The sequence below is a fragment of the Dipodomys ordii genome, unplaced genomic scaffold (assembly GCF_000151885.1).
Source record: "Dipodomys ordii isolate 6190 unplaced genomic scaffold, Dord_2.0 Scaffold119, whole genome shotgun sequence".
NCBI lineage: Eukaryota > Metazoa > Chordata > Mammalia > Rodentia > Heteromyidae > Dipodomys > Dipodomys ordii.
In genome coordinates, this window is record NW_012267335.1 from 1,175,164 (window position 1) to 1,189,269 (window position 14,106).

At 42.4% G+C, this 14,106-nt stretch overlaps 1 protein-coding gene across 1 annotated transcript in view; it reads right to left on the reverse strand.

Annotated features, from left to right (window-relative positions):
• Nucleotides 1-14,106, reverse strand: part of Arhgap10 (Rho GTPase activating protein 10) — a 206,891-nt gene that overhangs the window by 34,342 nt on the left and 158,443 nt on the right. The window contains exon 21 of the mRNA XM_013029496.1: nt 6,605-6,755. Within this exon, the coding sequence (XP_012884950.1) occupies nt 6,605-6,755 (151 nt within the window). The remainder of the gene's footprint in view (nt 1-6,604; nt 6,756-14,106) is intronic.

Genomic DNA, 14,106 nt, shown 5'->3' on the forward strand with positions numbered 1-14,106 from the left:
ACACACTTTTCTCACTTAAGGAAGACACTGCTTTGGAAATAACCCTCATGTTCTCCTTACTTGCTGCCAGTAATAAATGTTTCTATACTCTTAAAAGAAGTGGTACTGGAGATATGACTCAAGTGGTAGAGCAGCAGCCAAGCAAGCATAAGGCTCTGAGTTAAAACTCCAGTATCAAAAACAGATTTAACCTTTGGGCCTGAACCGTGGATAATGGCATTGTTTTCATTCTCTATCTTCATTTCCCCAACTACCCCCACAATTGGCTTTAGCTTCTCTCATAGATCCACTTTATTTCCCCTTCCTAGTGCTAACTCAAGTGACACCAAAGTAAGGCTAAATTAACTGACCAACTTTCTTAGCATGATTCTCCTGATTCCTGCAGGCAGATCAAGTCTTGCAAAGTATCCAACTGTGACAACCCTTCTCCCATGCTCACAGATACATGAGCAGAGATTCAGTGCTTCCTCACATCCTTTACAACCACACACATCTGACTCCCAGGTGCTCTGGCTCGAAGAAAAAGACTTTCTATCAAGCTTGCTATAGGTAAGGTCGAGAGCTTCTAATCTGGGCTAAACACATTAGCCCCCTCACCTCCTCAGAGATAGACACTTTTATTACCCTGACTTTGCAGTTAATAAAATAGATTTAGAGAGGTGAAGCGGAATGCCAGGAATGGAGTAGTCACACATAGGCCAAAGCCCATTTCTGTTCATTCAACGAGTCAGCGCACACCATCTTTCCAGGCTTGGCCACAGCCAAGGATGGCGACCCTGTCTCTCGCTGTCAGCTGGTCTCTTCTCTCAGCTACTGCCAGGCTTCATTCCACTTGTCCCCTTGCCTGAAGCCCTTTCCCACATAACTGCCAAGATGGCCACACTCAAGTAAACCCTAAACACCTCCCCTCTATGGCCTGGCCTCAGGGTCCCTTTCTTCAGAAGCTGACTCCTATGGCCACCGCAGGGTGCCATGTTGTGTCACAGCTCACTATGCAGTGAGCAAACACAGAGAATAAAAAAGAACTCCGTAAGAGTACAGATCGTGCAGCGGCATGATGGGGAACTTAGAAAAACTCCAACACACGTGTTGTACAATTTCAGTTTTAGTAACCACTCCGATAAAGCCTACGAATAAATGACTACATCAGAACCACTCCAAACTTCAAACAGTATAGTGTTTATTTTTATAGTTTCTCCACAGTGTAGTATTGAAAACATAATCAGCATAGGTTGGGGATGTAGCTCCATGGTAGAATGTTACCTAGCATGCTCAAAGCTCTGTGTTGGACCCCCGAAAACATACCACACACCACACACACACACACACACACACACACACACACACTCCTACATTTCTAAGACTATGGCACTGGCATGCTTTCTAGGTTGCTATTCTGTTGCTCAAAATTGAGCAAGTCTCTTTCAGCTTAGCTTACGTGGCTAATTTATATCATTAGTATTGCTCTCACTACAGGACACTTAAATGGAAAGTGATTATTCAAAGGGTTAACCTGGCATTATCCGGGCTGAAAGGACTTCTTAATTTTTTTTCCTACTTTGATTTTGAAGATGACCACGTTAGGGTATGTTTCTAATTAGAGAAGAACAGGATAGATTTTTGTCTTTTTGCCAATCCTGGGGCTTGAACTCGGGGCCTGGGGCACTGTCCCTGAGCTTCTTTTGCTCAAGACTGGCACTCTACCACTTGTGCCACAAACAGGATGGATTTGTTTCATCATTTGTCCATCTCTTCCTCATCAGCAGTGAATGTATTTGTTTTTTGCTTATAAGTCTTCGTATCCTTCTCATGATATCTACTATTCTGTTGGACTACAATAACACATGTTCAGCAAAATGTGCTGCAGTTAGCACATTTGTGATCTAAATGTTAAAAGTGCCAACCCAACGATTCTCAAGAAAGACCAACGCTAGCATATTAAATCTTGCCAATTGACTTGCAAGATGATTTTGTTTTCCACCCACATTAAATCATAATTTTTAACTTGCCTATATAAGTAAATTGCTATATACTGTACAAAAAGAATTACATCCAATTATATCAAGAAGATACATATAAAAACCAGTCCTATAAATGTCTAATTCAGTTTAAAATTAGACCTAGTATAAAGCAAGAAAGAAGTATAAAATCAGATGGCAATCCTCACCCCCTCTCTTCCCTCAAATCAGCATTTAATTTTTTTCCTGCCTTCGAGGAAAAATAACAAACATCACTTTCATCTCATATAGCTCCATGATCTTCCCTTCATCTATTTGGAGGAATTACAACAAACAGGCAGCCCCCTTTATAGAAAAGAAGAAAACAAACATGTAGTGCATACTTGCTGCTTTTAGAATTGCTTTACTATAACTGCTACGGAAATAAAAACACAGAAGGATAACTGGAGGCTAAAATGAAAGCAAACCTTTCACTCTTAATCTTCTTTTTATCACTGACCAGCCTGCCTCATTCGTATTTTGCTATTTTACAACTGACTTATCCAAGTCTACCTAGGTATGACAACTCCTAAATGCTATAGGAAAAGAAATCGTATGTATTCTTCAAAATGATAAGAATCTCAGTATAGATTTTTTTAAAAATGAGGTACTATTTCCAGTGTAGTTCATACTAATCATCGATAAAAACCCTTAAGCAAATAACTGCAAGTACAAATTATTTTACAAAGTAGGTTTGGTAAGAATTGATCACACATGACAAAGAAAAATAACAAGTATATATAATACAGTTGAGGGTGCCAGTATCAGTTTACATTTTATAGAAATACTGTGCTTCTCTTCTATGACTAAACTTGTCATCTCCCAACTGACGACAGAGCTCAATAACACAATCAAAGTCACCAGATGCCAGCGGCTCCCACCTTTAATCCTAGCTACTCAGGAGGCTGAGATCTGAGAATCTCTGTTCAATTCTCTGTTCAAAGACTACCTACGTAGATAATTACTAGAGAGACCCTTATCTCTAATTAGCCAGGAAAAAGATAGAAGTGAAGATATGGCCCCCAAGTGGTAAAACAAACGGCCTTGAGCCAAGTGAAAGTGTGAGACCCAAAGTTTAATCCTAGGACTGGCACTATAATGTGTCAGAATAATAAGGACCAAAATCCTATCAAATGACACAAGGGACCTTTGTGTCAAGGGGCTGGTATTCTCTGCCTGCAGCAGGTAAGTTGCTGGCTTTCCACAAATGACTTTTTGAGCTCCTTGAATGTTACACTGAAACCAAATATTTCCCAAGATTGGCTATGGCAAAGCACAGTTTCCTACGCAGTGAAGAAGAATTATTATACACCACAAACCACTTCTTTCAAATACCAAATCTGTGACCAAATCTTTGGGCTGAAGATAATCTCTAGCTTTTTGATTTTGCTCCTCAAATCTTGACAGATAACCGTCTTAATTTTTTTAAAAAAAATCTTTTTGTCCTATATATATATTTTTGGAGGGGTCCGGTTGTGGGGCCTGAACTCTGGGCCTGGGCACTGTCCCTCAGCTCTTCAGCTCAAGGCTAGAGCTCTACCACTTGAGCCACAGAGCCACTTCCGGCTTTTTTCATTTTGCTTATGTGGTCCTGAGGAATCAAACCCAGGGCCTCAGGCATGCAAGGCAAGCGCTCTACCACTGAGCCACCTTCCCAGCCCCCTGTCCTATATTTTCTTAAGTCAACTTTCACCTTATATCACAATGAATAAAGGGAGCAGGGGTTAGATGCATATTTTCTATCCAATTCATAAAAATAGAAATTTTTGAAAAACTATCAATTAAAGTTTATCTATAATGTGCATTTTAACCAAAATTAGGTAAACAGGGGGACTGACTTAGCTATTAATGCGGGGGAGGGGGAGGCAAATGATGAGCTTGGCTGGTATGTTTCCAAGGTCTCAGAACTCAGGAAGAGTGATGTGCTTTGAGATAGGGCAGTAATCTTGTAAAAAAAAGATCTGGTGAAGTTTTTGGCTTCAACAACTACAGAAGAGATCTTCAAGGAATTCAAAACATAAAAGAAAAGCAAAAACAAAAGTTGTTTTAAAAAACAAAGTTTTAAAATCTTTATGTGTTACTGTTAATTGGATGACATGGACAATTAAAAAAACCTAAGTCATGGAAGGAAGGGAGGGAGGAAGGGAGGGAGGGAGGAGGGGAGGGAGGGAGGGAGGAAGGGAAGGAGGAAGGAGGGAAGGTAGGAAGGCAGGAAGGTCTATAGACGTGTAACAATATGCAGATACATATATATACACATATACATAGATATACACATACATATGTGTGTTTATGTATTTCTTTTTGAGAAGGTGCAACTTTTAATATGCTAAACAATGTTCAACAGCATGAACTGTTTCTACTATCTTTTCCTTGTAGGATTCTGTTATTATTTTTAAATCAGCAGAACAGGAAAGCCTACCAAAACACATGCCCTAGTTTTTTTCTATCTCTGAATAACTCTTGTTCACCCACTCTGACTTCCAATAAAGCTTAGATACAAACAACTGGCAAGGGTGATAACAGCTTTTAATTGCCTCATACTACACCTCATGGCTCTAAGGTAAAATGAAATCACTCCATGACCAGACTCATGACTTTTCCAATTCTAACAAATCAAAAACAAATCAAGGCAGCAATTAAAAGAAATTAATGAAAGGTTATAAAATTCTTCATCAAGTGGTCACTAAAACATCACGAAATAATTAGCAAAAGAACCAAAAGAATCAGGTGTTCGACAATCCACTTTTTTTCCCTTATCAGTATCAGGGCTCAGGCGTGGCTCAGCAGTAGAGCATGTACGTAGCATGCCTGAAGACCCTAGTTCCATCTCCAGCAAAATTAAATTTATAGTAATAGTTTATCACTTAAAATTAAATAAAATGAATACTATGCTCTTGTACCTAAGATTAGGAAAGGTATGATGATATACCATCTTGAGTTTGTCACTGATACAAATCAGTATTCACACTTCTCAGGCATTAATAATCATTGCGCAAGCCAGTACTCAAGACTAGTATCTCCATAAGCTTGCTTCCATTCTTAAGAATATCAAAAAGGTAGATGTGATTTTTGGACCAATGGAGTCTCTGACCCTTCCTTATGAAGTAACTGTCTATTCTGGTTTGCTCAGGGCTGGTAAACCAATTCAACTATTATCCTATGGCTCCAACAGTTGCTTGTTTCACTATTTATTAACACTTCTACCAGGGGACAGAGAAGGTGCAATTCAAACCAGTCAGTTTTTCTCCTTATTAGCAACTCTGTTCAGAAAGAGTGAAAGTGAGAAAGAGAGAGAGGGAAAAGGGATCAGAAGTGGAAGCTACTAATGTCTAAAGGGAAGATGTGAGATTTTAAGCTGATTTGAATGATTCATGTTCTTCCCTGGGAAAATAAGAACTTGACTGTTAAAATGTCTAATAGTTGTGTCTTATGTGTATGTCTGAAGAGAGCTGAAAGAACAGCAGAAGAGCTCCTGCCTGTGTTATGATGGGGTGTCCGGAGTCTTCCTTCATTATGTCCAAGTCACTCCAGGACAACTGCCAGTTCCTCACACGGACCCTTGGATACCAAGGTTTGAACGTGTGGCAGCTTAGAAGAATGGCACTGTATTCGTCCCCAGTCTCTGCTTCTTCCCTTTGACAATCGTCTCATACTTCCAAACCAATGTAAACTCTCAGAAGTTCAAAGGGATCCTAAACCAGTGAAAAATACCTTAGGGGCGGGGGAGAAAATGAAGACTGATTTCACACTCAGGAAATGTCTTCAATATGGGAGAAGTACATGTGTGCATGACAGGAGTCACGGTTTCAGACATGCCCATGAAACGCAGGTTAAATTTCACACCACGACTGATTCTCCACATCAAAACCACACCACCCAGTCACCAAGTGACCAGGAGATGGCCCTTAAGTGATTCACGATCTTCCTCTGAATGGACGAACACTGGAAATTTAAATTCCAGGCTCTCCCTATAAACTGGACCAGCTGGCAGGACTAAGACAATGCAGCCACAGGGTAACAACTAGCTGGAACATGGCAGCTTGGTTGAAACAGGAGAACCACCATTTGCTAACATCCCATCACAGCCCAGCTAACTCTGCCTGGCTCCAAAGGCAGGCCACACATGGGGAAATGTTCTGCCTTAGGAGAAATAAAAGTCAGACGACCAGAGCAAGTATGGAGAAAAAACTATAAGGCCCAATGCAATGGTGACCTGTGCCTTTAATTGAGATGGTTCATGTTAGATTCTACCAGCTCCTCACATAAAAGATCTGCTTTAATTTTAGTTCCCTTCCATTCGTCTCAGGGTTATGTAACCTCACAGGAGGTCACACAAGTCTCCCAAAAAAGAAATTTAAGCTGTCTTTTAAAAATAAAAAAAGAACCGTGCATAATAAAGACAAACACAAAACTGAAACTTGCATTTTTCTTCCCTGACAAGAAAGCTGCACCCTCCCTGTTAATCTCAAAAACTATAATCTTAGGGGAGAAAGAAACAAAAACCCAGAAGGCAGAAAACCACACACGGCCTGCCCCGATGATACGTGAGAGGCTCCTGTGCTCTGAATGTCACTCCAAGCAGGAAAACAAAGTGAACATCTTACCACCTTCCAGCTCCAGGCAAAGATTGTACACAGCTACAGGTCTCTTCGTCCTCTGGCCTTGTCTCTTTGACTGCCTGGGTGGAGCATTTGGGGGTGATGGCGACAGGCAGGTCGGCTCAGGGAATGTGGTATCAGGCAAGGTCCGAAAAATCTGCCATCAATACAGAAAAAGACATCAGTTGTCGTCTGTGTGAGTACTGTGCCGGTAAAGCAGCAAAGGCCACGCTTACTCACATACCCCAAGACCAGCACTCCACGCCGACAAACGAAGAAGAGATCGCAGCTCTTTTTTATTTATTTCAGCAGATTTCAATGTAAGATTTTTCTCAGAAATTAAGTGAAAGCACCATCAAATCATTATCCTTCAGAGATTTTTTTTTCCCAAAAAAAACACTACACAAGTCTAATTATCTTTACCAGGACTACACGGCACCATAGCTCTTCATGGCCAAAAGCAGAAGCAGCCAGGATACAGTATTAAAAACAAGTATCCCATTAAATTTTCACGGAGTTATAGTTAGGTCCAAAACGCCAGTCTTGAATCATTTCTCAAACTACATAAACAGAAACATCCGACTGAAAACATTTTTTTACATGTTTAAAAATAGCCTGTGCTTCTGAAATTACCTTTCTGGATTCTTATGGTCATTCTCTATCAGTTCATTTAATACCTTACAACTCCTCTGAATGTGCTCTCCTTCCATTAATGATATCTAGAACATAATCAGCACCTTGATTTATCTACATTGTCGTGCAATAATATTATTACTGAATGCTGCTTCTTTGCTTAGTCATTTTCCTCCTCTTTGGAGAACAGTAATGGGCAGTGTACTGAAAAATCCTCCATGCCAGGATGATTTATAACAGGTCTGTGTCTGCCAAGACCGGAGAACAGAGGTTTCCATCCCCTCAATGCTGCACACCCGAGTCTTTAACAGAGTCACAAAATAAAATAAAGTAGAGACATCAGCCTAGCAGACATGCATCTCCAAAGAGATGCATGCTGATACTCCTAAGCAAACCAGCTAGCTTTAAACCATAAAAATAAAAGGCACAAAAAAGGCTTCTGCATATTTATTTGTATAAAGGAAATCAGACATATGACCTGTGATGGGAATAAAAATATCACTTACACTCATGAAGTATGCTTAAAAACTAAAGATAAGGTCGGAGTCTTAACTGCACGGCCTGAAAAATCTAACCTAAAAATGATTATAGACCAATAAAAACAAGCAATTTCAACAAAGCGATTGCTTTACAGTACCATACTGCCCTCTTATGTATAAGTAGAATAACAAGTGATTTCAATTACTGTGGACAAATATTTGCTAGTGAAAATTTAATTTACTGAGCCAACTGGAAAACCTGCTAACACCATGTTTTCATAAAATCTGGGTTCCAACAGGTCACTCTGGCAAATAGTAAACTACTTATCTCCCTTAAAAATCTTCCACGGCCTAGAATCTTGTGCACAGCTGGATTTGCTGCTGTCTGTCACTGTCCATGTTAAAGATAGCTACAGAGTGGTGGGGACCAGATGGGAGCAGGTTGGGGAGAGAATGAGAACAGTGAAGGAGACAGGAAACATGAGCCCACTGACAGAAAATGTCAGTCCCGACTAACCTATGGAAAGGTTTCTTACTACAACGCTTGCTTTTTACCAAGATGGAAGATGCTTCTGGGATGTTACCAGAAAAGGTACATACACAGAGACAGGATATCCAAGAATATACAGTGGAAAAGTCAGATCGCACCAAGCACTTACACTTGGGAGAAACAATAACCTTCTAAACAGGCCTTTCTGCAAGCATGGCACACACCACTTCATCTCTTTGTCCTCCTCCCCTCTGGGGTGGAGGCATCTCGGAAAGGCCGTGGGGAATGAGGCATGGAGAAAGCCCCCAGGTGCAGAGCCAGATCACCAACAGCCTGGGATGTAGGACCATGATGCATGTTCTTAGACTGATCCAAGCTCCTCTCGGAGCCAGCCTGAGTTCAGATCCTGAGCTGGGCCCAAACTGGACCGGTCGCCAGCAGACTTTAGGCACTGTTTCCAGTTTATACTAGAATATCTGGGAATGAAGACTCAGTAGGGCTTTGGGTTGTTTGGTTTTCTTTGGTTTGCATTTCCAAGTTCCCAGGTCATTCTTGCGCGAAGCCAAGGCAAAGAAATCCTGATTCCAACAGTCATGCCTGCAGTTGTCTTAGATGGATAAAAGTCAACGTAAGAACAGCAGGAAATTATTTTTTAAAAAAACTGGCACTAGACGTACACAATCAATTCCCTGGAGCATCCCACATCCTGGACAGATACACAATGGTTCGAAGATTGTAACTAGCAAGTGCTGCATTCTACGTGGAAATCAGCAACCAGATTAGGTACTAAACCACAACTGTTGACCCAGAGACAATACGGTCCTGGCTTAAAATCTTACCAAGCCATGGAAGAAGAGATCCACTTCTTAACATAGTGCGCCTTATTTCCTCAGGTATATTAAATAAGTTATCATAACCACATCTCAAGTGTTGATAGGCATTGAATGGGACAAAGCATATTCAGCACAGTACTGGGCATCCAGGAACCAGAATTATGGCACCTGCTTGTACTGTGGTAACAGTGAGTTCAGACACCCATTCACCTCAACCACTGTTTCCAGAGAACACCACTCACGTCTTAATGTCTTGACTAGTCCTCAAACCCAGTGCTTTGAGCTAAGTTTTCTAAAGTGTTCTGGAAAGGGACATCAAAAAGAGGCTAAAGATGGAGCCCAAGTAACCTACAACCAAACTCTGTTTTATGTCTTTATTTCGGTACTTGAGTCCTGAGATTTTAGATTTAAACTGTTTCCTGCTGCACTGGAATGGATTTAACATTTAATAAATGCCTGTTAGGCAGAAGACCTTCTCATGAACATTCTCAACAATCTTCTGACATTGGTTTCCTGCATCTTACAAATAAGAAATGCTCAACACTGGATGAGCTCAAAACCTCACGATTTAAAAATGGTAAAGCTGGCATCAGAACTCTCCAGTCTGATTCCAAAACCCCAGCTGCCAAATGATAAAAATAGCACAGTTTATAAAACAAAATTTAATTCCAAGGGGAAAAAATCACCAGCTAATACAGTTATGTACTTCTTTAGAAAAAAGTAACGGGAAAAAAAATAATGAGAATGAGACAGGAGCCCTCCACTGCTAACGCTATGCTCTCCCTTGTTTTCCAATGTACTAACGTTAGTTTTAAAGTCTTCTCTTTTTTCAAGACTTCAAAGCTATAGTTAGGATTCTCACTAAAATTACAGGAATTTCTATAAAGGATTTTTTAAAATGCTGAAATGGGGGGGCTGGGGATGTGGCTTTCTGGTAGAGTGCTTGCCTAGCATGCATGAAGCCCTGGGTTCAATTCTTCAGTACCACATAAACAGAAAAGGCTAGAAGTGGCGCTGTGGCTCAGGTGGTAGAGTGCCAGCCTTGAGCAAAAAAGAAGCTCAGGGACAGCACCCAGGCCCTGAGTTCAAGCCCCAGGACTGCCAACAACAACAACAAAAAGAATAAAATGTTGAACTGGTTTCTGGCAGTCTGTCTGTACACTTTAGGGGCAGGGACTCATCTTCCTGCCAAGGGTCCTTTGGCTATTTATAACATTGTTCCTGAGCCATACCAAATTATCAATATGGGTAGATGGGCTGAGGGCAGCTGCCAAGAAACCTGTGGAGCAGATGATTCTTGTGGGCCTCATGTGGCCTATGGGCCAGATGTTAACCAGCAGAAAACGGTAATGCTCACAGGATACATCATCTGCTGACAGGATACAGACAACACTGACTCTGCAATTCTAGAACCACTGCACAAATGCCAAACTCCTCCTGTGGCCCAGCTCTGTTTTCATTGCTCCTAACTCTGAGAAGCAAGGCACCAAGTCTACTTGAAAGTTTTCTTTTCTCCGCTTAAACACTTCTTCATACCCCTACGTATTTACCACATAAGAAAAACACACACCAAACAATCCAGGAACAAAACAAAACAAAACCACACACGTAGGAGTGTCAGGTAAGGAAGCGCTGGCTTCCTCAAGTCTCCTGGGAGCGCCAGCCCAAACACAAGTCTGGCACTGAGCTCCCCTGCAGGCTCCTCAGACACAGCACCAGGAACACATCAGGTCAGTGGGACTCGGCCACTCGAATTAATCACCCTGCGGAGCCTTCCCGTCCTGCCTCGGGCCATGTGTGGACACCACGGCATCGCTTCTGCACACGGCAGGAACCAAGGGTGGCCTGTGACATTTGTGTAAACGGGCCACACAACTCATCCTGTGTGCAGAATTTCATCTCTCTACAAGCAGACAGAAATGTGCCCAGAAGACAACTGGCAACCAGTGCGAACCCTCCCACACAAATGTAACTGGGAAAGAGGGACAAAACCCAAATGTCCGATCTTCCTAAAACGCACACTTACAAAATGCTCAGGGATTACTTTCAGCCTCAGTGTTTAGACAAACGAATGACCTCGGAGTTGGGCGACTACCCAGCCTCAAGATACCTTCACTTCCAGGATGGCTTCCGGGAAGAGGTTCACTCTCATATGAGCAGTGCAGGAGGTGCTGAGAACTCCATTCCAAGGTCTGTCCTTGAGCCAGCACTGCCGCACAATGAGACATGGGCCATGCAAACAGAGTCAAGTAATAATAATGGAGTCTGACAGTCACATACCAGTTGGGTTGAGCCTGGAGGCCAGAACTATTCTAAGGCTTCATGTTGGTCCTGGTTCATTAAAACTCAGAACCTTAGAGTTGGAAAGTATCCTTGTTACCCCTCAGGCTAAGCTCTGCATTCACAGTTGAGCACACTGAGGCCCCTGTGGATAAAGAGATGCTCATGTTCACACTGTCAGCCAGTGCCAGACACAGGGCTCAGTCCCAGCCCAGGGCCTCAGCACCCGCTGCCATTTCCCATCCCGCTGGCTCTGACTCATTCTCTCCAATCATGTACCGGCCCTCAGCATCTGTGGACTCCACATCCATAGTTCCAACCGATGGCAGAGACAAAAACGAAAAGACAAAACCACAGACTCTAAGCTGAGCGCCGGTGGCTCACACCTGCAATCCTAGCTACGCAGAAGACTGAGATCTGAGGAGGGTGGCTCAAAGCCAGCCTGGGCATGTGAGTGAGTCTTATCTCCAACTAACTACCCAAAAGCCAGAAGTGAACAAACCAGTGGCTCAAGTGGTACAGTGCTAGCCTTGAGCACAAAAGCTCAGAGACGGCGCCCAGGTAGGCCCTGAGGTCAAGCTCCAGGACAATCACAAACAAAAACTAAAATGAAAACTGCTGTGGTCTGAACAGGCTGGGTTTTTATCTTCTTAGTATTCCCTGAAAAATGCAGTGTAACTACTTAGATAGCATTTGTGTGTGAAGGAGAGACAATTTATTAAGTACACAGAGGAGGTGTGCAAGTTACATGCAAATGTTACATCTGATCTCAGGAGCCTGAGCATCCAAGGAGTTGGGTACTAGGGGACCTTGGAACCACCCCCAACCAGGCCCCTCATATACCTCCTATGGGGGGTGGAGGGGGCGCATTGCTCAATTGTTACAATTCCCCTAAGAGCTTCCATGTAGGCCGGGTCCCCAAAGCTAACACGAGTATACCAATGGTCCTGCTTAGTGCTGGGTGCTGCTCCCACGGATCACGACGAGGCCCCTCCCACAGGAAGCCAGGGAGTACGGGAAGACAGGGACAGGGACAACCCTATTTCTGAGATCGTTCACACCACTGGCTAAAGCCCTGACTGGGGCACTGGTTTACTGTAACTTCAAAATAGAAAGCAACTTCAACTTGGACTTACAACTAAAGAAAAGAAATCACATACTTTCTAAAATATATAAAACTGGTAGACTTGTTGGAGTTCTTTCCAAATTCTTAGGTCTCATTTCTGGAGACATCTTCAGACCCGGGTTATACCAAGTCCCGCAGGAAATTTATTTGTCTGTCTGTCTGTCTGTCTGTCTCTCTCTCTCTCTCCACCCCCCCCCCACACACACCCAGGACTACTATCACCAATGGATGACTTCCAATGAGTTATCAATAAAGCACCTTTAGCAATCACACTTCATAAAGGAGAATACACAACACCTCCAACACTCCAAATCAGGTTCAGTGGCACTTAGACTGGGGTTTAACATAGACCAGTGGAAGGAGCGGAAGCAACAACGACTCTGATAAGAACATGAGCATTAACAAGGGTTTGTGTGCCCCTGATAACTTTCTCCCAATCTACATAGAGAGAGCCTCCAGGTGCAGGCAATGCTGCTCCACTCACACGCACGGTGTGAACATACATTCCCCATTATGTTCCCCAAAATGTTGTTTTTCTGGTTTGCAAACCTTTAAAAACACTCCAGGTGTAATTCCATCCGCGTGCACCTGCACACATTTGGAGAACACGGCAGACGTTCCACAGTCGGAAGACGGCATTTTCCCCAACACAGCTGCACCTTTGGCTCTCATACCCCAACGTCACCAAGCTCTCCACACTGGTGGGAACAAGTGCCTAGCTAGAGGCTGTCTTCCGTGAACCCCCGCTTGTATGCACACAAAAACTTTACATCCCAGCAACAAGTGCGTGCCCGCAATAACATTAAGGAAACAGGTTCTTCAGCCACTCATGGCATACTCTGCGCTCACTACTCCTTCGTTTCTCTCTCCTTCTTCCTTCTGCTTTGGTTTCAACCTCTTTACTGTTCTTCTTCTCTATTTAATCTTTTCTCTTTTACCTATTACTTTTTGTTCGGAGCCTGGGTCTCTCCTAATAGCACATATCTGAACACAGGAGGCTCACTGTTCCCAGCCCTCAACTCTAGCGAGATCTCCAGACAGTGTGAACTCAGAGAGAAAGGCTTCTCTCTCAAGGGTCTCTTGGGAAACTGTAAACTAATAATACATATAAAACCATTTAGAACAAACTCATCAGCTCTCAGAATTTTCACAATAAATGGCGTTTTACTTTTGGAATAGAAGCCATAACTCCCAGTCATTTGGACAGGCTGAGATAATGAGTCCCTAGAGGTAAAAAAAATGTAACTCAATGACATTTTAATTCTCCAAAGGAAATGTGAGTTTTAATCACAGTGAAGAAAACATCTGCAGAAGGCATGTACAGGTATTTATCACTATCACTGGAACCTTCTCCAACTACACACACTACCAGAACAGACAGACTATCTACTTAAGAGATAATAGACCCCTCATTCTTGTCATGTTGGCACTAAGAAAAATAAAATGCCTTAAATCAAAACTCTATTTTCAAAGTGGTCATCCGTGATATTTTACCTCTCATAAAATACCACACTGGGTGTGGTAGTTGAGTGAGTCGCTTTGAATCACCACTTCTAAAATTAATGGGAATGACTGTTCTCTCTTTACCAAAAAACATTTTTTCCCAAACTACCATGTATTCATACTATAAAGGTGATAACAAATATCAACCAATAATGGAGTGTGGT